Source organism: Hyla sarda, chromosome 7 (assembly GCF_029499605.1).
Source record: "Hyla sarda isolate aHylSar1 chromosome 7, aHylSar1.hap1, whole genome shotgun sequence".
In the NCBI taxonomy this organism is placed as follows: domain Eukaryota; kingdom Metazoa; phylum Chordata; class Amphibia; order Anura; family Hylidae; genus Hyla; species Hyla sarda.
Genome location: NC_079195.1, coordinates 36,846,079 through 36,870,492, shown reverse-complemented (window position 1 = coordinate 36,870,492; position 24,414 = coordinate 36,846,079). Strand labels below are relative to the sequence as shown.

Here is a 24,414-nt window from a genome sequence, read left to right as displayed (position 1 = left end):
GTTTTGATGCCTTCAGTGTGAATCTACAATTTTCATAGTCATGAAAATAAAGAAAACTCTGAATGAGAAGGTGTCCAAACTTTTGCTCTGTACTGTATATGACCGGAGAATGGTGATATAAGCTGTAGGGGCTGGTCAGAGGTGATGACATCACACAGTCGGGGCTAGAGCTCAGAGATAAGATCCACACCTTCTGAGACAGCAGTGGATAATGCGTTGCCTTGTGAAAGAGGGAGGAGCCAGAAGCTGCTGAGACAATACCACACTGATAGGGAGAGGACTACACAACTTCCTCTTCGGGGTATTTCAAGCAAAAATATGCTGAAGCCAGTACAATGTTTTACAACAAACTATTTTAATAAATTATATGTCTTGGGGTGATTGTATATAAAATCATTAGGGGGGTCTAATTCCTTAAAACTGCACTTGGTCTCTCTGGTCCCAGTGTACTTTTTTTGGGGGAGACTTATCAAAAACCTGTGCAGGGGAAAAGTGGTGCAGTTGCCCATAGCAACCAATCAGATTGCTTCTTTCATTTTTAAAAAGGCCTCTGAACAATAAAAGAAGCGATCTGATTGGTTGCTATGGGCAACTGCACCACTTTTCCTCTGCACAGGTTTTTGATAAGTCTCCCCCATTGTTCTCATGTTTCACAATGTGAATTTCTAAAGCATTGTACAAACGTTCATACTGGGCATTTGTTTTATAACTATTGCATTATTACTGTGACAAAAACAGAAGAAAAACACCGATTCGTAAGATTGATGCTTTTTTGTTCCATGTTTGTTCTTTTTAGTACACTATATCATTATAAATAAGAATAACAACTAAGGAGAATTGGTCACTAGTGCTTGTACCAGTGTTTCCCAACCAGGATGCCTTCAGCTGTTGCAAAACTACAACTCCCAGCATGCCCGGACAGCCAAAGGCCCCTAGACATCTCATCTCCTATCCAAAGGATAGGGGATAAGATGTCAGATCGCCGGGGTCCCGCTGCTGGGGACCCCGGGGATCGCCGCTGCAGCACCCCGCTATCATTACTGCGCAGAGCGAGATCGCTCTGCACGTAATGACGGGCGATACAGGAGCCGGAGCATCGTTACGTCACGGCTCCGCCCCTGGTGACATCACGTCCCGCCCCCGTCAATACAAGTCTATGGGAAGGGGGCGTGGCGGTCGTCACGCCCCCTGCCATAGACTTGCATTAAGGGGACGGGCTGTGATGTCATGAGGGGCGGAGCCATGACGTCACGCTGCTCCGGCCCCTGTATCACCCGTCATTACGCACAGAGCGAACTCGCTCTGTGCAGTAATGATGGCGGGGTGCCGCAGCGGCGATCCCCGGGGTCCCCAGCAGCGGGACTGCGGCGATCTAACATCTTATCCCCTATCCTTTGGATAGGGGATAAGATGCCAGGGGAGCGGAGTACCCCTTTAAAGCGTTACTGTCACATAAAAAAATACCACACAGACATGTCAAGGGTCTGGATGTTTAAACCCCCACCGATCGCTAGAAAAAGCTGGGAGTAGTGCTTCTTTCCCTAGTTTGCTGCTTTCCCTGCTTTATTCAGATGACAGCTTCTGCTGTAAGTCTATGGAGTTCATTTCCTGCAATAAAATGGAGATCACAGCAAGTTAAAGAGTGAAGCTCTCAGCAGAGCAATTCTCCCAGCTCTTTCTAGTGTTCGTAGGGGTGTGTACAAAATTTTTGACATGTGAAAATCTTTTAAAACGACAGAGCGCACTCTGTTAGGTCTTCTACACCCCCTGAATGGGTAAATAGAGATCAGAAAGGATCTGAGCTGCAGTAATCCGGCACAGGCACTATATGATGTACTTAGCCTTCTGCATAGTGTTGGTGCCACCGATCTGCTGAACAGAGTCACACTGACGATCAGTTACTGACGGACTACTATGAGGATAGACAACTAATATATTTTCACTGGAAAACTCCTTTAATGGGAACTGATGAGGCATGTTACTTAGATGAGTGTTAGTGTCCCTTTCTTTTGGCTATCCATGGTGGCATCCCAGTGCCCACTCTATAAATGGTGACCATTTACAGTACTGTATTATTGCCATATTTTCCGGGATTTTTCAAATTGCCATGATTTTTGCCGGCATAGGACCATTCAGTCGATGTAGGACGTGTTGTTAAGAGTTCTACAATTTCATCACGCTTTGGGTTGTAACAGGGCTGAAGCCTTTACTTGTGGTTAGTGGCTTAAACAGTTCTTTACGGATCCTCTGTCCTGACAAAGTCTTTTTCTTTTTTTGATATTTTTTTAATTCATCTCTGAAATCCTTGTGAACCATTTTGACGTAACCTTGTGGTTCGCACAGATGCTGAAAGAGAAAAATAATACATACATTATTAAAGTGTACTTGTTGCTTGAAAAAAAAAAACTTTTGTCATGTCCTTATGACACTCAGACCCCCGAACAATCAAAATATTTGATATATTCAGACCCAGACCAATCACTAGAAAAGCATGGATGACAAGACAATCCCATAGACTTACATTATACGATTGTCTCGCTTAGCAATTTTTGCCATGTCTCTACAACAAGTCAAAAGTTTTTTGTTTTTTTAAGTGTCAGTGCCCATTTACGAGAGCAAAATAATCCAAAGTATGATTATCAAAGTCTTTTTTTGTTGTTACACGCTATATCTAGAGATCAGAGAGGAGGTCTTGGCACCAAACCCCCCCGACCGATCAAAATTTATCACATGCCTGTGTGACATGTCAAAAGTTTTCTTTAAGAAACAGTGACACTACAATGTTTTTATGTAACATCAGAATGCCATAGCTGGTAGACATTAGACATACGTTACTTCGATCCATCAGTTGCCATTCTCTGCTTGAAACACATCAAATTGCATTTAGAGGAAGTGACATCAGTAAGGGAGGAAGTAGCTAGCTGTATGAAGTAGCTAGCTATATGATGAATGAAAATAAAGGTAAGCGTGCAATTAATATAGACAGGTGCAGCAGTGTTCTTGTACCCTCCTGAGACTCCCTAAACAGGCCTTGTTCCTAATATCACAGAATATGACTTAAAGGGGTACATGTCAGGAACTGTCCAGAGCAGGAAAAGTTTGCTATGGGGATTTGTTTTAGCACTAGACAGTTCCTGACACGGACAGAGGTGGCAGCAGAGAGCACTGTGATCAGACTGGAAAGAACTACACAACTTCCTCTGGAGCATACAGCAGCTAAGTACTGTAAGGATTAAGATTTTTTTTATTGGAAGTAATTTACAATTCTGTATAACTTTCTGGCACCAGTTGATTTGAAAACATTTATATTCCTCCGGAGTACCTCTCTAAATGTGTTTTACGTGACTCAGACCCATGTCTAAATTAACTCCCTTGTCCCCCTGAGAATATATTTTGAATGAATCTTCCTGTTTCCTGCACTCAGCCAGTAGCTTTCTTTCCTTCTTTTCATGAAATACTTACTTGAAATGTCTCATAGAACTCCTTATATCCACCTTTTAGGAGATAGAGTTCAGGGTAATACAAATGCGGGTAAAGATTTTCCTTCCTGTCAAGGTTTCTTAAAATCCGACACCTTGAATGAGAGAAGAAAAGTAAAAATGTTAAATAATAATTCAGAAAAGTGAAATTTTACTAAGGGAGGGGGACATTGGTTTTGCCAGTGTCCTTTAAATTGAAGGGCCAATACCCATCACATTTTGCCCCAGACTTTGCTGATGAATGTTGTGAACCGGTCAAAAAGGTGTGAGGATGTATATCATGGTGTACACCCCATTGAGTATAATGACCTGAATGTAGTCTACAAGGGAATTAGGGCCCTTTTACACAGGCTGCAAGAAACAACCGGTGATCTTGGTGAAATTAATATAAACAGATGAATACTATTGTACCGTCACTATCCCAACATTATTACGTAACTCCCGTAGCTCGCAGGGCTACACCATTTCCACAACCGCCATTCAAGTCAATAAGAGTTACACAAATTTTATTCCAAGACAGGAGACTTCACATTATGCATTAAATCCTTCTTTACTGAGCTCAGCAGCAAAATAGTTAATAAGAAATACAAAGAAAAAACTTTTAGGCGCAATCAAGCATGCTATACATTATGTATTAGCCAATCAGAATGGAACCTATGTTATATAAGGCAATGAAACAGTAACTCCGCCTCTTTCCTTGCTGCTCAGCAGGCATGTTAAGTACATATCTGATGTCTTGTGTTTTTCTTTCATGATATATCCTCTTAATATTCAAATTTTATCATTTATCTTCATTTATTTATTTTATTTCCCCTTTCTTCTTATATTTCCTTGCCCCCATATATATATTTTGTTGTTCTTACATTTTGTTTTAAGTTAATTAATTCATATATATATATATATATATATATATATATATACATACACATACATACAGTTTCCATATTATATCCAAAATGTCTGAGAGGAACAAATGCCACCTCAAGGGTGTGAATATTTATCAGGAGGCCAGATACATGATTTAGTACATCAGTCGCTCTCCCGTTCAGTACAATCTGCCGTAAAAAATGCAATGTCTACAATGCATGACTTCATCACTAAGTCATTTGCTATGGCAATAGCACCATCTAATGCTCAAAAATCCTCAAAAAACTGTCCCTCTCCTTCCTCTGAAAAAACTGTTATCAGCTGAGGACTTTCTAATGTACCATTCCACTCTTGTAAACATAAAAAAATCTACTTCTAAAGAGGCATGTACCTAGAGATGACTCTTCCTCCCATAAACATAGGAAAATTGTTCATATTGAGGAGAGTCAAGACCTTAATATCAGCTTGCACTCCTCTTGCAGCCATACTACTGGTGCTCACTAATGATGAGCGGCATAGGCCATATTCGAATTTGCGTTATTTTGCGAATATATGGACGAATATTCGTCCGAAATTCGCATATTCGTTATATATTTTTTTTTTTCTATGCGCATATGCAAATATTTTAGTCAGCCTCCAGGGTAAGTGTATGGTATAGGGAACTCCTGGGCTCGTGCATTAACTTTTTTTGCCCATTGAAATCTATAGGCCCATTGAGGTCTATGGGGATCTCACGGTATGTAAAACTGTAAGATGAGCAGGAGGGTCTTGGCAGCACAGTGCATGAGAGACCATGGTGGTGGTTTGAGTCCCGGGGTGGGACGGAGTGTTACAGTGTTGTGGGTAAACTTTACTCTTGATTGTCAAATGTAGGTCAATTGGTAATTAAAAAAGCCCTTGAACTGTGGGAACTAGGTCAATTGGGGGAGATTTATCAAAACCTGAGCAAAGGAAAATTTGCCCATAGCAACCAATCAGATTGCTTCTTTAATTTTTCACAAGGGCTCTGCAAAATTAAAGAAGCGATCTGATTGGTTGCTATGGGCAACTGGACAACTTTTCCTTTGCACAGGTTTTGATAAATCTCCCCCTATGTTCCTTAACCTCCCATTCATTCATTCATACCCAGCATTACTCATTACATCCAGTTTCAATTAACCCCAATACCCATATTTGGTACCCCATTAACCTAGTTCACATGGTTCAAACACTCAGTTAATTGCCAATTGACCTAGTTCCCATGGTTCAAAGGCTTTCTTAATTACCAATTGACCTACATTTGTCAATCACGAGTAAAGTTTAACCAAAACACTGTAACACTCCACCACCACCACCAGAGTCTCCCATCCACTGTACTGCCGAGACCCTCCTGCTTATCTTTCAGTATTACATACCCTCAGATCCCCATAGATCCAAATGGGCCTATTGGTTTCAACGGGCAAAAAAATCACAGAGTTAATGCACTAGCCCATTAGTTCCCTATACCATACACTTACTCTGGAGGCTGACGTCATATTCAGCCTCCAATAGAGTTCAGAAACGCCAAAATTCTAAAGTTTAATGTAATAATGTATTCATGGTTCTTGGTATATATCAAACACTGTATCCGCACACTGTAACTTGGACCTGAGTCCTTATGTAGTACCACTTTTTATGATCTTAATAAAAAGTTTGATACAAGCTACTCCTGACTCCTGTGTCATCATGCCGCCAGTGTAGCACTCACAGTGCCATCGGTTTTCGCTGGAAGAACAAGGGAACCCCTGCCAGGATTCCCGTCCTCCACATCTGTATCCCTGCAATACGATTAAAATGATACCCATGTCTAGATACTTTTATATTTTTGTACCGCTTAAAAAAAAATCTAAAAGTAAAAAATCGCCCTATTTTGACCACCTATAACTTTTTCATTTTTCCGTATATAGGACAGTATGAGGGCTGATTTTTTGCACGTCATCTGTAATTTTTATGGATACCACATTTGCAGATTTAAAACTTTTAGATCATTTAAAAAAAAAATTTTTTTTTGGTGACTAAAAAGCAGCATCTTTGGATTCTTTAATTTTTTACGTTTACGCCATTCACTGTATGGGATCATTAACATTATATTTTGCTAGTTCGCACATTTACACACGCGTCTATACCAAATATGCTTATAAAAAATTTTTTTTTACTTTTTTGGTGTAAAATGGGAAAAACTGACAATTTACATTTTTATTGGGGAGGGGATTTTTCACTTTTTTATTACTTTTTATTTTTAAATTTTTCAACTTTTTTTTTTACACTTTTTATCTATAGCAATTATTTGATTGCTAATACTGTTCAGTGCTATGCACAGAGCATAGCACTGACCAGTATTATCAGTCATCTTCTGCTCTGGTCTGCTCGATCTCAGACCAGAGCAGGAGACGCCAGGAGATGGACGGAGGCAGGTGAGGGGACCTCCGTCCGCCATTACAGATGATCGGATCACCGCGGCAGCGATATGGGTGATCGGATCATCTAATTTGACATGTGCACTGCCGCAGATGCCGTGATCTGTACTGATCACGGCATCTGACGCGTTAATGGCGGACATCCGCGTGAACGAGGATGTCGGCCATTACCGGCGGGTCCAGCCGTGTATGACGTGAGCACCGCTCCGATGCTCACGGTCATACACAGGAGTCCACGGACAGTATTCTAGCTCCTATCACAGTGGTCTTCAACCTGCGAACCTCCGGATGTTGCAAAACTACAACTCTCAGCATGCCCGGACAGCCAACGGCTGTCCGGGCATGCTGGGAGTTGTAGTTTTGCAACATCCGGAGGTCCGCAGGTTGAAGACCACTGTCCTATCACATTATCCACCACAGGAAACTGCGGGGAGCTTCTGCTGGGAGGAATCTTATATAGTGAAGGGGTGGGATACTTTCCTATAATGGTTGCTATGGATGTTGCTAACCTCTGACAGCTGAATCTGAATAATTCTCATTGGCCCACAAGCTTCGCGAGTATTTGCATATGCAAATATTCGCGCGCCAGTCTCACACAGACATATTAGAGCCTTCTTTGGACCAAACACAAGCTGGAAACAGAGAGGGATTATCAGTGAATACTGTGATGTGTACTGTTAAAAAAAATAAAAAAGCGAATATTCGTAATTGCAAATATATAGTGCTATATTCGCAATATTCGAGAATATGCGAATATTCGCGATTAAAATTTGCATTGCGAATATTCGCGAGCAACACTAGTGCTCACCATTCGCACCCCATACCCTCTACCCCTGAGGAAGATTACATTAACCGGGTTAATCCAGCCTCAAAACATCATAAACTTGTTGCATATTTGGAAACTGTGGATGATGAAATATCCCTAGATTCAGAATATTCTGACATAGACGACCCCTATTACCATCCTGAGGACGCTGAGGGAAGTGATACTATATCTGAGGATATTGATAATACAGATTCCTCTATACTAGATAGCATGGGTGCACAACTTTTTTTGACCCGTCGGGGGAATGGGTCCCAAATACTCACGTGGCTCAGTATTTGACAACCTGGATAAGGAAGAGCCTTGACAGATCGGCTCAAAATAAATTAAGGGCAGAGTGCCCCTGTCCCTCTCTACCTACTAATGCTTCATGAACACCCAAACTTGATCCCATTCTTGTGGGCACTAACCCCCAAAAAGGGTATAGACCGATCCATAAAGGCTTGTCAAGACAAGTTTTTGGATCTCTTAGCTAAGATTTTTGATTTTACAGAGGACGCCATATCAACTGGTAACTCAATTGATTTAAACGTACTCAGAGGCTGGGCTCAAAGGGCTGTGTGTTTCTTTGGGAACACTAAGGCAGCCTTCTGCACAGAGCGCAGACGTTCTGTTCTTTTAAAATTGGATCCCGAGCTGACTCACCTAGCTAATTCAGAACCGACTAACCACACTGATAGGATGCTGTTTGGTGAACATTTCATAAAGGAGGTAAGTAAATATGTGGGATTATTCTCCTCGCTGGACAAAGCGCAGGCATCCCTTAAGAAAGTATTCTCTACCAAAAATTTTGGCAGGGCTGGGAAAAGACGGGGTCGTTTCCCCAGCCGCTCTTCTAACTACAGTCCTCAATACAGGCATTATTCCCAACCAGTTAGATCCTCTTTCACTGCCCCTTCTACCCAAGCAGCTCAATTATTCCCCTACCGGGGAAGTCCCTTGAGGACCAGGGGACAAAGAGGTTCTTCAACATCATCTCGTTCTTGACCTGCCCCAGGTAACTCACTCATACAATCTTTTTTCCCCTCCTGCCAGTGGGAGGAAAACTCATGCATTTTTTCCAAAATTGAAGCATGATATCTTCCGACCAATGGATTCTGAATACTGTAATAGGATATCAAATAAAATTTGTCTCCATTCTCATCCAGTCTCACCTTCCGCATCCCATTTATTTTCCATGGAAGATCAATACCTTTGTTGCTGTTTTTCAAGTTCCATAGACTTCCTGGTTACTATAACTACTTACATTCACGTTGGAGGACTTTTTATTTTTGTTTTATATGTATTCCGCAAAGAAAGAGGCGGAGTTACTGTTTCATTGTCTTCTATAACATAGCTTTCATACTAATTGGCTAAGACATAATGTATGGCATGCTTGGTTTGCGCATAAAAGTTTTTTCTTTGTATTTCTTATTAACTATTTTGCTGCTGAGCTCAGTAAAGAAGGATTTAATGCATAATGTTAGTCTCCTGTCTTTCATAAAATCTATATTTTTTGTCACTGAGGGTAGAAAAATCTCCAATAGCATAACCTTCCTTTCCCGACCTCCCCTGGTGGCTGCAAACAAGTAAGAGGTGGGTGGAAAGTCAAATTGACGAAGTGGAACAACTCTTTCAGGGTAGGAACACACGTGCCATACTTTGCTGGGTATTTTGTTGCGTATTTGCTGCCAAAGAAGTCAATGGGTAGCAAAATCAGCTGCAGAAAATATGCAGCAAAATACAGCATGTGACCCTACCCTAAAGCATATTTTTTAAGACATTATGACAATATTCTGCCCAATTTTCCAGTTTACTATCTATTGTATGTTAAAAATAATCTTTGTAGTTTTGACTAATAATAACACTTTCTGTCCTCCAGAGTAATCTTTTCATCACGTATAGGAATACAGTGAAAGGTGATACCAGTATATAGATTAGATGGGATCATACCTTTCACAATAGGTGGTGGTCAGAACTCTGCCTGTCCCCCTTCCTACACAATGAGCTCTGCTCAGGCATGCTAGGAAACTCTTCTATAAAAGTCAATAGGGCAGCTCCAGTCTATTATGCTTATGTCCATTGAGCTTGCTGTAAAGCATATTTCTAAATTCTGTTTAAAGCAGCTTAGGCAAAATGGCTGCCCCCATAATAATGGACTAATCAGGAAATAAAAAGTGATTAGAAAAAAGGACATGCTTTAAGTGTACCTGTCTTTATGAAAAAAAAAATATATAATGCAGATAATACTGTTATATATATATTTGTAATATACATTGATCAAAACATTTGTATATTTTTGGGTGAAAAAAATGCTGTCCCTGCAGCTATTGCCTGTGTGTCTCTATGATGAGTCCAAATACAGTTAGTGAGGGCAGGAAAAGTAGGGCTCTGTGCAGGCTCTTGGCTTATCAATCATCCTGCTGTGTGAGCTGAGTGCATTGCACAGAGCCCTGCTTGTCCTCAGTGTGCAGAGCCCTGCTTGTCCTCAGTGTGCAGAGCCCTGCTTGTCCTCAGTGTGCAGAGCCCTGATTGTCCTCAGTGTACAGAGCCCTGCTTGTCCTCAGTGTACAGAGCCCTGCTTGTCCTCAGTGTACAGAGCCCTGCTTGTCCTCAGTGTACAGAGCCCTGCTTGTCCTCAGTGCACAGCCTGCTTGTCCACAGTGTACAGAGCCCTGCTTGTCCTCAGTGCGCAGAGCCCTGCTTGTCCTCAGTGCGCAGAGCCCTGCTTTTCCTCAGTGCGCAGAGCCCTGCTTGTCCTCGGTGCGCAGAGCCCTGCTTGTCCTCAGAACACAGAGCCCTGCTTGTCTTCAGTGTAAAGGGCCCTGCTTGTCCTCAGTGTACAGAGCCCTGCTTGTCCTCAGTGTACAGAACCCTGCTTGTCCTCAGTACACAGAGCCCTGCTTGACCTCAGTGTAAGGAGCCCCGCTTGTCCTCAGTGTACAGAGCCATGCTTGTCCTCAGTGTACAGACCCCTGCTTGTCCTCGGTGTACAGAGCCCTGCTTGTCCTCGGTGCACAGAGCCCTTCTTGTCCTCGGTGCACAGAGCCCTGCTTGTCCTCGGTGCACAGATCCCTGCTTGTCCTCGGTGTACAGAGCCCTGCTTGTCCTCGGTGTACAGAGCCCTGCTTGTCCTCGGTGTACAGAGCCCTGCTTGTCCTCGGTGTACAGAGCCCTGTCTGTCCTCCGTGGACAGAGCCCTACTTGTCCTCGGTGCACAGAGCCCTGCCTGTCCTCCGTGTATAGAGCCCTGTTTGTCCTCCGTGTATAGAGCCCTTCTTGTCCTCAGTGCACAGAGCCCTGCTTGTCCTGAGTGTACCGAGCCATGCTTCTCCTCAGTGCACAGAGCCCTGCTTGTCCTCAGTATACACAGCTCTGCTTGTCCTCCGTGTACAGAGCCCTGCTTGTCCTCGGTGCACAGAGCCCTGCTTGTCCTCAGTATACAGAGGTCTGCTTGTCCTCCGTGTACAGAGCCGTGCTTGTCCTACGTGTACAGAACCGTGCTTGTCCTCAGTGTACAGAGCCCTGCTTGTCCTCAGTGTACAGAGCCCTGCTTGTCCTCAGTGTACAGAGCCCTGCTTGTCCTCAGTGTACAGAGCCCTGCTTGTCCTCAGTGTGCAGAGCCCTGCTTGTCCTCAGTGTGCAGAGCCCTGCTTGTCTTCAGTGTACAGAGCCCTGCTTGTCCTCAGTGTACAGAGCCCTGCTTGTCCTCAGTGTACAGAGCCCTGCTTGTCCTCAGTGTACAGAGCCCTGCTTGTCCTCAGTACACAGAGCCCTGCTTGACCACAGTGTACAAAGCCCCGCTTGTCCTCGGTGCACAGAGCCCTGCTTGTCCTCGGTGCACAGAGCCCTGCTTGTCCTCAGTGTACAGAACCCTGCTGGTCTTCGGTGTGCAGAGCCCTTCTTGTCCTCAGTGTACAGAGCCCTGCTTGTCCTCGGTGCACAGAGCCCTGCTTATCCTCGGTGCACAGAGCCCTGCTTGTCCTCGGTGCACAGAGCCCTGCTTGTCCTCGGTGCACAGATCCCTGCTTGTCCTCGGTGCACAGATCCCTGCTTGTCCTCGGTGCACAGAGCCCTGCTTGTCCTCGGTGCACAGAGCCCTGCTTGTCCTCGGTGCACAAAGCCCTGCTTGTCCTCGGTGCACAGAACCCTGCTTGTCCTCGGTGCACAGAGCCCTGCTTGTCCTCGGTGCACAGAGCCCTGCTTGTTCTCGGTGCACAGAACCCTGCTGGTCTTCGGTGTGCAGAGCCCTTCTTGTCCTCAGTGTACAGAGCCCTGCTTGTCCTCGGTGCATAGAGCCCTGCTTATCCTCGGTGCACAGAGCCCTGCTTGTCCTTGGTGCACAGAGCCCTGCTTGTCCTCGGTGCACAGAGCCCTGCTTGTCCTCAGTGTACAGAACCCTGCTGGTCTTCGGTGTGCAGAGCCCTTCTTGTCCTCAGTGTACAGAGCCCTGCTTGTCCTCGGTGCACAGAGCCCTGCTTATCCTCGGTGCACAGAGCCCTGCTTGTCCTCGGTGCACAGAGCCCTGCTTGTCCTCGGTGCACAGATCCCTGCTTGTCCTCGGTGCACAGAGCCCTGCTTATCCTCGGTGCACAGAGCCCTGCTTGTCCTCGGTGCACAGAGCCCTGCTTGTCCTCGGTGCACAGATCCCTGCTTGTCCTCGGTGCACAGATCCCTGCTTGTCCTCGGTGCACAGAGCCCTGCTTGTCCTCGGTGCACAGAGCCCTGCTTGTCCTCGGTGCACAAAGCCCTGCTTGTCCTCGATGCACAGAGCCCTGCTTGTCCTCGGTGCACAGAACCCTGCTTGTCCTCGGTGCACAGAGCCCTGCTTGTCCTCGGTGCACAGAGCCCTGCTTGTTCTCGGTGCACAGAGCCCTGCTTGTCCTCGGTGTACAGAGCCCTGCTTGTCCTTGGTGTACAGAGCCCTGCTTGTCCTCAGTACACAGAGCCCTGCTTGACCACAGTGTACAGAGCCTTGTTTGTCCTCAGTGTACAGAGCCCTGCTTGTCCTCAGTGCGTAGAGCCCTGCTTGTCCTCAGTGTACAGAACCCTTCTTGTCCTCAGTGTACAGAGCCCTGCTTGTCCTCGGTGTACAGAGCCCTGCTTGTCCTCAGTGTACAGAGCCCTGCTTGTCCTTGGTGCACAGAGCCCTGCTTGTCCTCCGTTTATAGAGCCCTGCTTGTCCTCAGTGCACAGAGTCCTGCTTGTCCTGAGTGTACCGAGCCATGCTTCTCCTCAGTGCACAGAGCCCTGCTTGTCCTCAGTATACAGAGCTCTGCTTGTCCTCCGTGTACAGAGCCGTGCTTGTCCTCAGTGTACAGAGCCCTGTTTGTCCTCAGTGTACAGAGCCCTGCTTGTCCTCAGTGTGCAGAGCCCTGCTTGTCCTCAGTGTGCAGAGCAATGCTTGTCCTCAGTGTACAGAGCCCTGCTTGTCCTCAGTGTGCAGAGCAATGCTTGTCCTCAGTGTACAGAGCCCTGCTTGTCCTCAGTGTGCAGAGCCCTGCTTGTCCTCAGTGTGCAGAGCCCTGCTTGTCCTCAGTGTGCAGAGCCCTGCTTGTCCTCAGTGTACAGAGCCCTGCTTGTCCTCAGTGTGCAGAGCCCTGCTTGTCCTCAGTGTGCAGAGCCCTGCTTGTCCTCAGTGCACAGAGCCCTGCTTGTCCTCAGTGTACATAGCCCTGCTTGTCCACCCTCACTTCCTGTATTTGGTCTCCTCACAGAGACACACAGGCAATAGCTACAGGGACAAAAATATACACATTTTTTAACCAATGTATACATATAATGTTATTTTCTACAATATATAAAAAGTTTTTGCTAATGACAGGTAAACTTTCAGTATTTGGCTCTGATCACTCCCGGACGAAGTGGGGCAAAACGCATTGGAGTGTGAGGTGGGGGAACACCGGAGGAGCACGCATTGTATTGCTGTGGTTAGTATTTTTATTGTGTACTCCTGGAAACTGTTTGTGTATTCAGTGGGATGTTAATTACAGGCAATTGAGGCACCACTAACTAAATATAACCATTGTTTAATATATTAATTTCTTTACATTGTTTATAGATATAGCTACATTGCTATATGCCTCATGTGGACATGTAGTATTTGCAATATTGAGTAACATATCTGTATTTTGATTGATTGCCTTATTACCTTCTGTTCTTATTCATTGAGGCACTATCAATTCAGCACAACCACCTTTTTGGTGTACACTTTTCTTGCAAAATAGTCTGTATATATAGCTCCATAGCAGTATGCTCCTTGTGGACCTGCATTATTTGTTAGATTGAGCAATTTATTATTACTGTCATTAGTCCTATCACGGTGTTCCCCTACCGCTGTTTTTATCTTGTCTGAAGTGTTCATGTTTTTTATGGGGGGGTATCTCAGGGTTGTCCCTGTTGTCTTTCATTGTGTTTAATAAAGTTTTGATACTTCTTTCATTCTATTTGCTCTACTGGTGTTTTGTGTTATTTTTTGGGGTTGCCCTTTTTTGGTTATCCACTTCTATCAAAACTGCTTTACCTACAATTAAGGAAAGCCTTGCTGTTAAAAACTTACTTGGGGCTCATTCACAATACAGATATTCCGGGCAGAGATTCCCACTGTAGTGGGTGTATTCTTTTGGTGGAGTCTGAGATCCAGGATTTCCGTAGTGTAAATGGTGCAGTAGAATCCCATTGAAAACAATGGGAGGGTCGCTGCACCATAATTTCTGAGCAGAGTTACAGTTGTATACAAAAATGGCAATTGGTTATACGCACAGTTTAGGGGCTCTTTCAGAGGAGAATTCACAGTGAAAAATTACTACTCTTCTCTCCTGAGGAAGCGATGGGCTCTCAAGAAAAAATTCAGAAATTTGGTCTTCTCTATATAAATTCTGGGCCCCCTGTGAAAAGCAAAGACACATATTAGAAAAGAGAATTAACATATGTTGTGACCATTGTATACATAGTTATTACATATACAATATACACAAATACAAGAAATACACATAAGATAGCTGTTGGCAAAACAGCAGCTCTCTACCCGATCCCTCTATACATATGAATGCCTGGCCAACGGCTGTCCGGGCTTGCTGGGAGTTGTAGTTTTGCAACAGCTGGAGACACACTGGAAAAACACTGCTCTAGAAGGTTTAGTACTGATACATATGACAATTGGTCTATATGGCGTCTTACCTTGATATGACCTCCAGCATATTCATAGGGATAGCGGCAGTCCACAAGACGGTACATCTGTACAAAGTCTTTATATCCTCTTCCTAGTAGACGTGCTAGCTGTGTATAAGGCATCAGGAGTTAAAGTAAATGTTATGTTGTTAGACAGCTCCACAGTGCACAGAGCCCTGCTTGTCCTCAGTGTACAGAGCCCTGCTTGTCCTCAGCGTACAGATCCCTGCTTGTCCTCAGTGTACAGATCCCTGCTTGTCCTCAGTGTACAGAGCCCTGCTTGTCCTCAGTGTACAGAGCCCCGCTTGTCCTCAGTGTTCAGATCCCTGCTTGTCCTCAGTGTACAGAGCCCTGCTTTTCCTCAGTGTACAGAGCCCTGCTTGTCCTCAGTGCACAGAGCCCTGCTTGTCCTCAGTGTACAGAGCCCCACTTGTCTTCAGTGCACGGAGCCCTGCATGTCTTTAGTGTACGGAGCCCTGCTTGTCCTCAGTGTGCGGAGCCCCACTTGTCTTCAGTGTACAGAGCCCTGCTTGTCCTCAGTGTACAGAGCCCTGCTTGTCCTCAGTGTATAGAGCCCTGCTTGTCCTGAGTGTACAGAGCCCTGCTTGTCCTGAGTGTACAGAGCCCTGCTTGTCCTCAATGTACAGAACCCTGCTTGTCCTCAGTGTACAGAGCCCTGCTTGTCTTCAGTGTACAAAGCCCTGCTTGTCCTCAGTGTACGGAGCCCCGCTACTCCTCAGTGTACGGAGCCCCACTCCCCTTGTCCTCAGTGTACAGTGCATGGAGCCCCGCTTGTCTTCAGTGTACAGAGCCCTGCTTGTATTCAGTGTATGGAACCCTGCTTGTCCTCAGTGCACAGAGCCCTGCTTGTCCTCAGTGTACAGAGCCCTGCTTGTCCTCAGTGTACAGAGCCCTGCTTGTCCTCAGTGTATAGAGCCCCGCTTGTCCTCGGTTTACAGAGCCCCGCTTGTCCTCGGTGTACAGAGCCCCGCTTTTCCTCGGTGTACAGAACCCTGCTTGTCCTCAGTGTACAGAGTCCTGCCAAAGAAGTGCCCCGATCTCTCTGCCGGCTTTCTCAATCGGCATCTACATGGACCCAAAAACAGGCTGGCCTGGCCAGGTGGGTGGGTTATGAATTGTATAGTTGTATGTAACTTCTAGCTGCCTTTCACCACTCCCTACATGATGGCACAGTCTGAGATATAAGGTATATGTGAAATATAACTTATATCTCTGACTGTGCCATCATGTAGTGAGCGGTGAAAGGCAGGTACTCCGGTGGTACTCTGCTGACACCTCTGTCCATTTTAGGAACTGTCCAGAGCAGGAGATATTCCCCATAGCAAACCTATCCTGCTCTGGAAATTTCCTAAAATGGACAGAGGTGTCAGCAGAGAGCACTATGGTCGTCCCAGAAAAGAAATCCGAAAATAAAAGAATATCCTCTGTAGTATACAGCCGCTAATACGTACTGGAAGGATTAAGAATTTTTAATAGAAGTAATTTACAAATCTCTCTAGCTTTCTGGCACCAGTTGATTAAAAAAAAAATTCCACCGGAGTACCACTTTTAAGGTGAGTGGAGGCTGGAGCCAAGTTGGACTGGGTATCACAGACAGAGATCCCAATTTGGCATAAAAAGGAGGAGGATAGTTCAGTGTTTTTAAGCGATTGGGGTAGTTAAAGGGGTACCCCAGTGGAAAACTTTTTTTTTAATGAACTTGTGCCAGAAAGTTAAAAATATTTGTAAATTACTTCTATTAAAAAACATTAATCCTTTTAGTACTTTTTAGCAGCTGTATGCTACAGAGGCAATTCTTTACTTTTTGAATTTCTTTTTTGTGTTGTCCACACTGCTCTCTGCTGACACCTCTGTCCGTGTCAGGAATTGTCCCGAGCAGCATAGGTTTGCTATGGGGATTTTCTCCTGCTCTGGACAGTTCCTGATACGGGCATCAGGTGTCAGCAGAGAGCACTGTGGACAAGACAAAAAAGAAAAAAAAAATTTGATTTTCCTCTGTAGCAAACAGCTGCTAAAAAGTACTGAAAGGATTAAGATTTTTTAATAGAAGTAATTAACGTATCTGTTAACTTTCTGGCACCAGTTGATTTAAAAAAAAAAAAAAAAAAGTTTTCCATAGGAGTACCCCTTTAAGGTAATTGGCATTACCATCCCTAAAAGTACACCATAGCCTCAAGCGCACTGCTCCCCTATTCCTTTCTATGGCAAATATTTATATACATGCTGGGTGGGAATAGGGGCGGGGCCAGGGGTGGAGCCTTGCTGGGGGCCCTTGCTTTATTTGGTCCGGGGGACCTGAGTGATGTCAGTCCGCCCCTGCAGCCGTTGGCTGTCCGGGCATGCTAGAGGTTGTAGTTTTGCAACAGCTGGAGGGCCACACTTTAGAGACCACTGATCTTGGGTAGAAAAGGGGTCAAAGAAATAGGGGCCCTGGGCATTTCCCCAGTCTGTGGCTCCCTTAAAGGGGTACTCCAGTGGAAAACATCTTTTTTTTTAATCAACTGGTGCCAGAAAGTTAAAGAGATTAGTAAATTACTTCTATTAAAAAAATCTTTACACTTCCAGTACTTTTTAGCAGCTGTATGCTACAGGGGAAATTCTTTTCTTTTTGAATTTCTTTTTTGTCTTGTCCACAGTGCTCTCTGCTGACACCTGATGCCCGTATCAGGAACTGTCCAGAGCAGGAGAAAATCCCCATTGCAAACCTATGCTGCTCTGGACAGTTCCTGACATGGACAGAGGGGTCAGCAGAGAGCACTGTGGTCAAGACAAAAAAGAAATTCAAAAAGAAAATAATTCATAGTTTAACAAAACCTCCTTTATCCAGATAACTAGTCATTGGGGCGAGTCACTGCAGCTGCTCCCGCCCCCCCCCCCCCCCCCCCCCCCATGGGTTGCAAACTTCTTGATGATGTTGCGCACTGTGGACAAAGGCAAATCTAGATCTCTAGAGATGGACTTGTAATCTTGAGATTGTTGATTTGTTGATTTTGAGATTGAAAATTTTAGATTTTTCCACAATTTTGGTTCTCAAGTCCTCAGACAGTTCTCTTCTCCTCTTTCTGTTGTCCATGCTTAGTGTGGCACACACAGACACACAATGCAAAAACTAAGTGAACCTCTCTCCTTTTTATCTGCTTTCAGGTGTGATTTTTATATTGTCCACACCTGCTACTTGCCCCAGGTGAGTTTAAATGAGCATCACATGCTTGAAACAATCTTATTTTTCCACAATTTTGAAAGGGTGCCAATAATTTTTTCCAGACCATTTTTGGAGTTTGGTGACATTATGTCCAATTTGATTTTCATCCTCCCTTTTTTTGGTTTAGTTCCAATACACACAAAGGGAATAAATATGGAGGCAAACCGGTTTTGAAGCACTGGTCTAGGTACTTGTACAGCACTATCTATGTCAGGATTATATAGCAGTATATTCATATATAGATATGCAAAGTAAGCCATGTGACCTTGAAGCCCCAATTGGATGCCCCCTAGCCAAAGCCTTAAATAGTTTAAGGGGGGGAGGAGCAAGTCAGTGTTAGGAGTGAAGGTGAGCTGAGGTAACAGTGTGGAGAGGAGTTAGGAGAAGTCTGTGGTAACCTAATGGAGACCTGTGGAGAAGTAAAAAGCCTTTAACCATGCATCTACAAGTGCCCCACAGTCCAGGTCCAGTATGGAAGTCTCAGATAGCAGGAGATAGAAATCCTCAGGCAACTCTTGGTCCCATAGTCTACAGTCCGGGCCTAGCGGTAAGCTAATGCTCCGGGGGAAATTACAACAGTCAGTACAATGTCAGCGTGGGTGGTCTCAAGTATAAAATCTAAAGCCTAAAAAGCAGGAGTTTAAAGTCTAGAGTAACTAAAAGTCAGTCAAGTGAAAAGCACTATAAGTCCCAGCAAGGCAAAAGGCTCCCAAGGGTTACTCTGCATTTCCCCGGGTCTGATTTGTACTGTTAAGGCTTTCAACATCTATCCTCACCTCAGTAAAAGATAATTTTCCAAAACCCTGCATCTGTGGTCGTTATTGTCCCCAGCGCTTGGCTCAGGAGAACTGTCTAACCTTGAAGCGTGGTGGGTATTGCTACCCTGGTGTCACGAGCTGTGCATCACCCCAATAGTATACCCCACTCCCCTTGTCCTCAGTGTACAGTGCATGGAGCCCCGCTTGTCTTCAGTGTACAGAGCCCTGCTTGTATTCAGTGTATGGAACCCTGCTTGTCCTCAGTGCACAGAGCCCTGCTTGTCCTCAGTGTACAGAGCCCTGCTTGTCCTCAGTGTACAGAGCCCTGCTTGTCCTCAGTGTATAGAGCCCCGCTTGTCCTCGGTTTACAGAGCCCCGCTTGTCCTCGGTGTACAGAGCCCCGCTTTTCCTCGGTGTACAGAACCCTGCTTGTCCTCAGTGTACAGAGTCCTGCCAAAGAAGTGCCCCGATCTCTCTGCCGGCTTTCTCAATCGGCATCTACATGGACCCAAAAACAGGCTGGCCTGGCCAGGTGGGTGGGTTATGAATTGTATAGTTGTATGTAACTTCTAGCTGCCTTTCACCACTCCCTACATGATGGCACAGTCTGAGATATAAGGTATATGTGAAATATAACTTATATCTCTGACTGTGCCATCATGTAGTGAGCGGTGAAAGGCAGGTACTCCGGTGGTACTCTGCTGACACCTCTGTCCATTTTAGGAACTGTCCAGAGCAGGAGATATTCCCCATAGCAAACCTATCCTGCTCTGGAAATTTCCTAAAATGGACAGAGGTGTCAGCAGAGAGCACTATGGTCGTCCCAGAAAAGAAATCCGAAAATAAAAGAATATCCTCTGTAGTATACAGCCGCTAATACGTACTGGAAGGATTAAGAATTTTTAATAGAAGTAATTTACAAATCTCTCTAGCTTTCTGGCACCAGTTGATTAAAAAAAAAATTCCACCGGAGTACCCCTTTTAAGGTGAGTGGAGGCTGGAGCCAAGTTGGACTGGGTATCACAGACAGAGATCCCAATTTGGCATAAAAAGGAGGAGGATAGTTCAGTGTTTTTAAGCGATTGGGGTAGTTAAAGGGGTACCCCAGTGGAAAACTTTTTTTTTAATGAACTTGTGCCAGAAAGTTAAAAATATTTGTAAATTACTTCTATTAAAAAACATTAATCCTTTTAGTACTTTTTAGCAGCTGTATGCTACAGAGGCAATTCTTTACTTTTTGAATTTCTTTTTTGTGTTGTCCACACTGCTCTCTGCTGACACCTCTGTCCGTGTCAGGAATTGTCCCGAGCAGCATAGGTTTGCTATGGGGATTTTCTCCTGCTCTGGACAGTTCCTGATACGGGCATCAGGTGTCAGCAGAGAGCACTGTGGACAAGACAAAAAAGAAAAAAAAAATTTGATTTTCCTCTGTAGCAAACAGCTGCTAAAAAGTACTGAAAGGATTAAGATTTTTTAATAGAAGTAATTAACGTATCTGTTAACTTTCTGGCACCAGTTGATTTAAAAAAAAAAAAAAAAAAGTTTTCCATAGGAGTACCCCTTTAAGGTAATTGGCATTACCATCCCTAAAAGTACACCATAGCCTCAAGCGCACTGCTCCCCTATTCCTTTCTATGGCAAATATTTATATACATGCTGGGTGGGAATAGGGGCGGGGCCAGGGGTGGAGCCTTGCTGGGGGCCCTTGCTTTATTTGGTCCGGGGGACCTGAGTGATGTCAGTCCGCCCCTGCAGCCGTTGGCTGTCCGGGCATGCTAGAGGTTGTAGTTTTGCAACAGCTGGAGGGCCACACTTTAGAGACCACTGATCTTGGGTAGAAAAGGGGTCAAAGAAATAGGGGCCCTGGGCATTTCCCCAGTCTGTGGCTCCCTTAAAGGGGTACTCCAGTGGAAAACATCTTTTTTTTTAATCAACTGGTGCCAGAAAGTTAAAGAGATTAGTAAATTACTTCTATTAAAAAAATCTTTACACTTCCAGTACTTTTTAGCAGCTGTATGCTACAGGGGAAATTCTTTTCTTTTTGAATTTCTTTTTTGTCTTGTCCACAGTGCTCTCTGCTGACACCTGATGCCCGTATCAGGAACTGTCCAGAGCAGGAGAAAATCCCCATTGCAAACCTATGCTGCTCTGGACAGTTCCTGACATGGACAGAGGGGTCAGCAGAGAGCACTGTGGTCAAGACAAAAAAGAAATTCAAAAAGAAAATAATTCATAGTTTAACAAAACCTCCTTTATCCAGATAACTAGTCATTGGGGCGAGTCACTGCAGCTGCTCCCGCCCCCCCCCCCCCCCCCCCCCATGGGTTGCAAACTTCTTGATGATGTTGCGCACTGTGGACAAAGGCAAATCTAGATCTCTAGAGATGGACTTGTAATCTTGAGATTGTTGATTTGTTGATTTTGAGATTGAAAATTTTAGATTTTTCCACAATTTTGGTTCTCAAGTCCTCAGACAGTTCTCTTCTCCTCTTTCTGTTGTCCATGCTTAGTGTGGCACACACAGACACACAATGCAAAAACTAAGTGAACCTCTCTCCTTTTTATCTGCTTTCAGGTGTGATTTTTATATTGTCCACACCTGCTACTTGCCCCAGGTGAGTTTAAATGAGCATCACATGCTTGAAACAATCTTATTTTTCCACAATTTTGAAAGGGTGCCAATAATTTTTTCCAGACCATTTTTGGAGTTTGGTGACATTATGTCCAATTTGATTTTCATCCTCCCTTTTTTTGGTTTAGTTCCAATACACACAAAGGGAATAAATATGGAGGCAAACCGGTTTTGAAGCACTGGTCTAGGTACTTGTACAGCACTATCTATGTCAGGATTATATAGCAGTATATTCATATATAGATATGCAAAGTAAGCCATGTGACCTTGAAGCCCCAATTGGATGCCCCCTAGCCAAAGCCTTAAATAGTTTAAGGGGGGGAGGAGCAAGTCAGTGTTAGGAGTGAAGGTGAGCTGAGGTAACAGTGTGGAGAGGAGTTAGGAGAAGTCTGTGGTAACCTAATGGAGACCTGTGGAGAAGTAAAAAGCCTTTAACCATGCATCTACAAGTGCCCCACAGTCCAGGTCCAGTATGGAAGTCTCAGATAGCAGGAGATAGAAATCCTCAGGCAACTCTTGGTCCCATAGTCTACAGTCCGGGCCTAGCGGTAAGCTAATGCTCCGGGGGAAATTACAACAGTCAGTACAATGTCAGCGTGGGTGGTCTCAAGTATAAAATCTAAAGCCTAAAAAGCAGGAGTTTAAAGTCTAGAGTAACTAAAAGTCAGTCAAGTGAAAAGCACTATAAGTCCCAGCAAGGCAAAAGGCTCCCAAGGGTTACTCTGCATTTCCCCGGGTCTGATTTGTACTGTTAAGGCTTTCAACATCTATCCTCACCTCAGTAAAAGATAATTTTCCAAAACCCTGCATCTGTGGTCGTTATTGTCCCCAGCGCTTGGCTCAGGAGAACTGTCTAACCTTGAAGCGTGGTGGGTATTGCTACCCTGGTGTCACGAGCTGTGCATCACCCCAATAGTATACCACAAATTCACTATATTTTACTGACTTACTGTGTTACAGGTGATATATTTCAGGTCCTGATGGTTCCCCTGTTCTACAGGAAGGCTGTAAGGCTGGGAAAAATGCATTTGACTTGTGTTGAGCAAATTATAATTTATTCAGATATCATTTAAAAAGGTTATTCTACTTTTTACATACAATAATCCTTACATGTACACACACAGGCAAATTTATACCTATAGTTCAGATTTCGTTTCATACATTTATGGTATTCCATAGATGCACCCAATCTGGCATCTATGGCATTTATCTGCAAAACATGCCATAAATACCTAACCTTACAATTAAAACAGATTTTTAGTTAAAACTGGTTTTCCCTAGTGAATGTACTGCTTTTCCCTAGTGAAAAACAGTTTTTACCAAACACCTTTGTGAAAAATAGGATTTACTGCTTTTCCCTAGTTCAAACCAGGTTTTTACTGAATGCCTTTGTTCAAACTAGAATGTTAATACAAAAACTGAATGTTGTATCCTATATGTTATACCAAATATTGTTGTATCCTCAACAAATTCTACATCATAGAAATGGTTTTAATATCCAATTAACATTTTTAATTGCTTTTAACTGATTTGTTTCACTCAAACAGGTTTCTCTAGTTAAAACTAGTTTTATAACAGGCTTTTAGTGATACATACCAGGCTGATACCTCCTCTGAGTTGTCTAATACCTCTGCATCATCAGGTCCCCAACCGTTTTTCGGTTATTACAGTCAATTCATTCAAACTAGTTTTCTCAGTTTTAACTGAGTAATTTCATTACAACTAACTTTTTCCAGTTTAAATCAGTTTTAACTGACATTTAGATTTTTGATAAGCAGTAAATTTTAGTTTCCACGAAGGTACTCAGTAAAATCTGGTTTCAACTAGGGAACAGCAGTAAATTCTAGTTTTCACAAAGGCGTTCAATAAAAACTGGTTTCAACTAGGGAAAACCAGTTTTAACTGAAAACTGTTTTTAACTGTAACATATATATATATATATATATATATATATATATTGTGACACTGTGGCAAGGGAAGGGTGTATTTCCCTAGCTAACCTTGGAGAAACCTCCACCTGTGGCCTAATTAATGAGGTAGCAGAAAGGGAAAGTGTGTTTAAAAGGAAGTCAGACAGAACAGTTGGGGCTCTCTCCAGAAGACAGCAAGGTGGCTGTAGGGGGAGGCAGGGGTCCTGGTGAGGAACATACAGCCCGAGCTGTGTGTGGACGAGACACACAGCAAGATGTTGCAAACACTGTGTGTGAACAGTGAGTAGACGGTTGCAGGAGGCATAAGTTTAACTGACCGGGAAAAGCCCACCAGTTGATAGACAGGGCACGCTGGATTGTTTAGTTAGTGACTGGATGGTCTAGGGTTTTGTTTTATTTCTGTGTTATGTTATTTTAAAATTTATCCTGCAACCTGTCTAATAAAGCTGGCGAGACTTGCATTAAGTACTGTTGTTTGCCTGCTGATTGAAGTAGAAACGTGTCCTGTGGCAGTGTCAAGGACGATCCCAGAGCTATCCCCAGGGAGAAATCCTTACAATATCTATATATATATATATATATATATATATATATATATATATATATATATATATATATATAAAACTCAACGTGTGTATGTTATTTAACCCTTATTCACCCCCATTTGCCGGGGTGGGGTTTATGTTTAAAGTCCTATACAAGTCAATGGGAAATATATGTTCCTGCATAACTTCCAAACGGCTGAAGATATTTCAATAATACTTGGTCACATGTTACTTATATGTCCACTTAAAATATAGGATAGTTAATTTAACCCTTAACTACCCCCATTTGTGAGTGTTGGGGTTTTTGTTTAAAGTCCCATGCAAATCAATGGGAAACGTATGTTCCCACATAACTTCCGTACGGTTGGAAATATTTCAATAATACCAGGTACACATATTATTTATATGTCAAATAAAAAGATATGATAGTTAAATTAACCCTTACCTACACCCTTATGTAAAAGATGGGTTTTTGTTTAAAGTCCAATGCAAGTACATGGGACTTCAAGTACCTTACTCCACAAGCTCCTCTCTGCATCTCCTGGTGAATGTGTCAATCCGGCTTGCAAGCC

The 24,414-nt window shown here is 43.9% G+C and overlaps 1 protein-coding gene across 1 annotated transcript in view; it reads right to left on the bottom strand.

Annotated features, from left to right (window-relative positions):
* Positions 1–1,440: 1,440 nt before the first annotated feature.
* LOC130281569 (M-phase inducer phosphatase 1-like) overlaps positions 1,441–24,414 on the bottom strand; it is a 41,996-nt gene continuing 19,022 nt past the window's right edge. The window contains exons 8-12 of the mRNA XM_056528912.1: positions 22,317–22,379; positions 14,763–14,861; positions 14,346–14,470; positions 3,463–3,574; positions 1,441–2,346 (exon numbers count right to left, since the gene is read on the bottom strand). Coding sequence (XP_056384887.1) covers positions 2,164–2,346; positions 3,463–3,574; positions 14,346–14,470; positions 14,763–14,861; positions 22,317–22,379 — 582 coding nt within the window. The 3' untranslated portion in view covers positions 1,441–2,163. The remainder of the gene's footprint in view (positions 2,347–3,462; positions 3,575–14,345; positions 14,471–14,762; positions 14,862–22,316; positions 22,380–24,414) is intronic.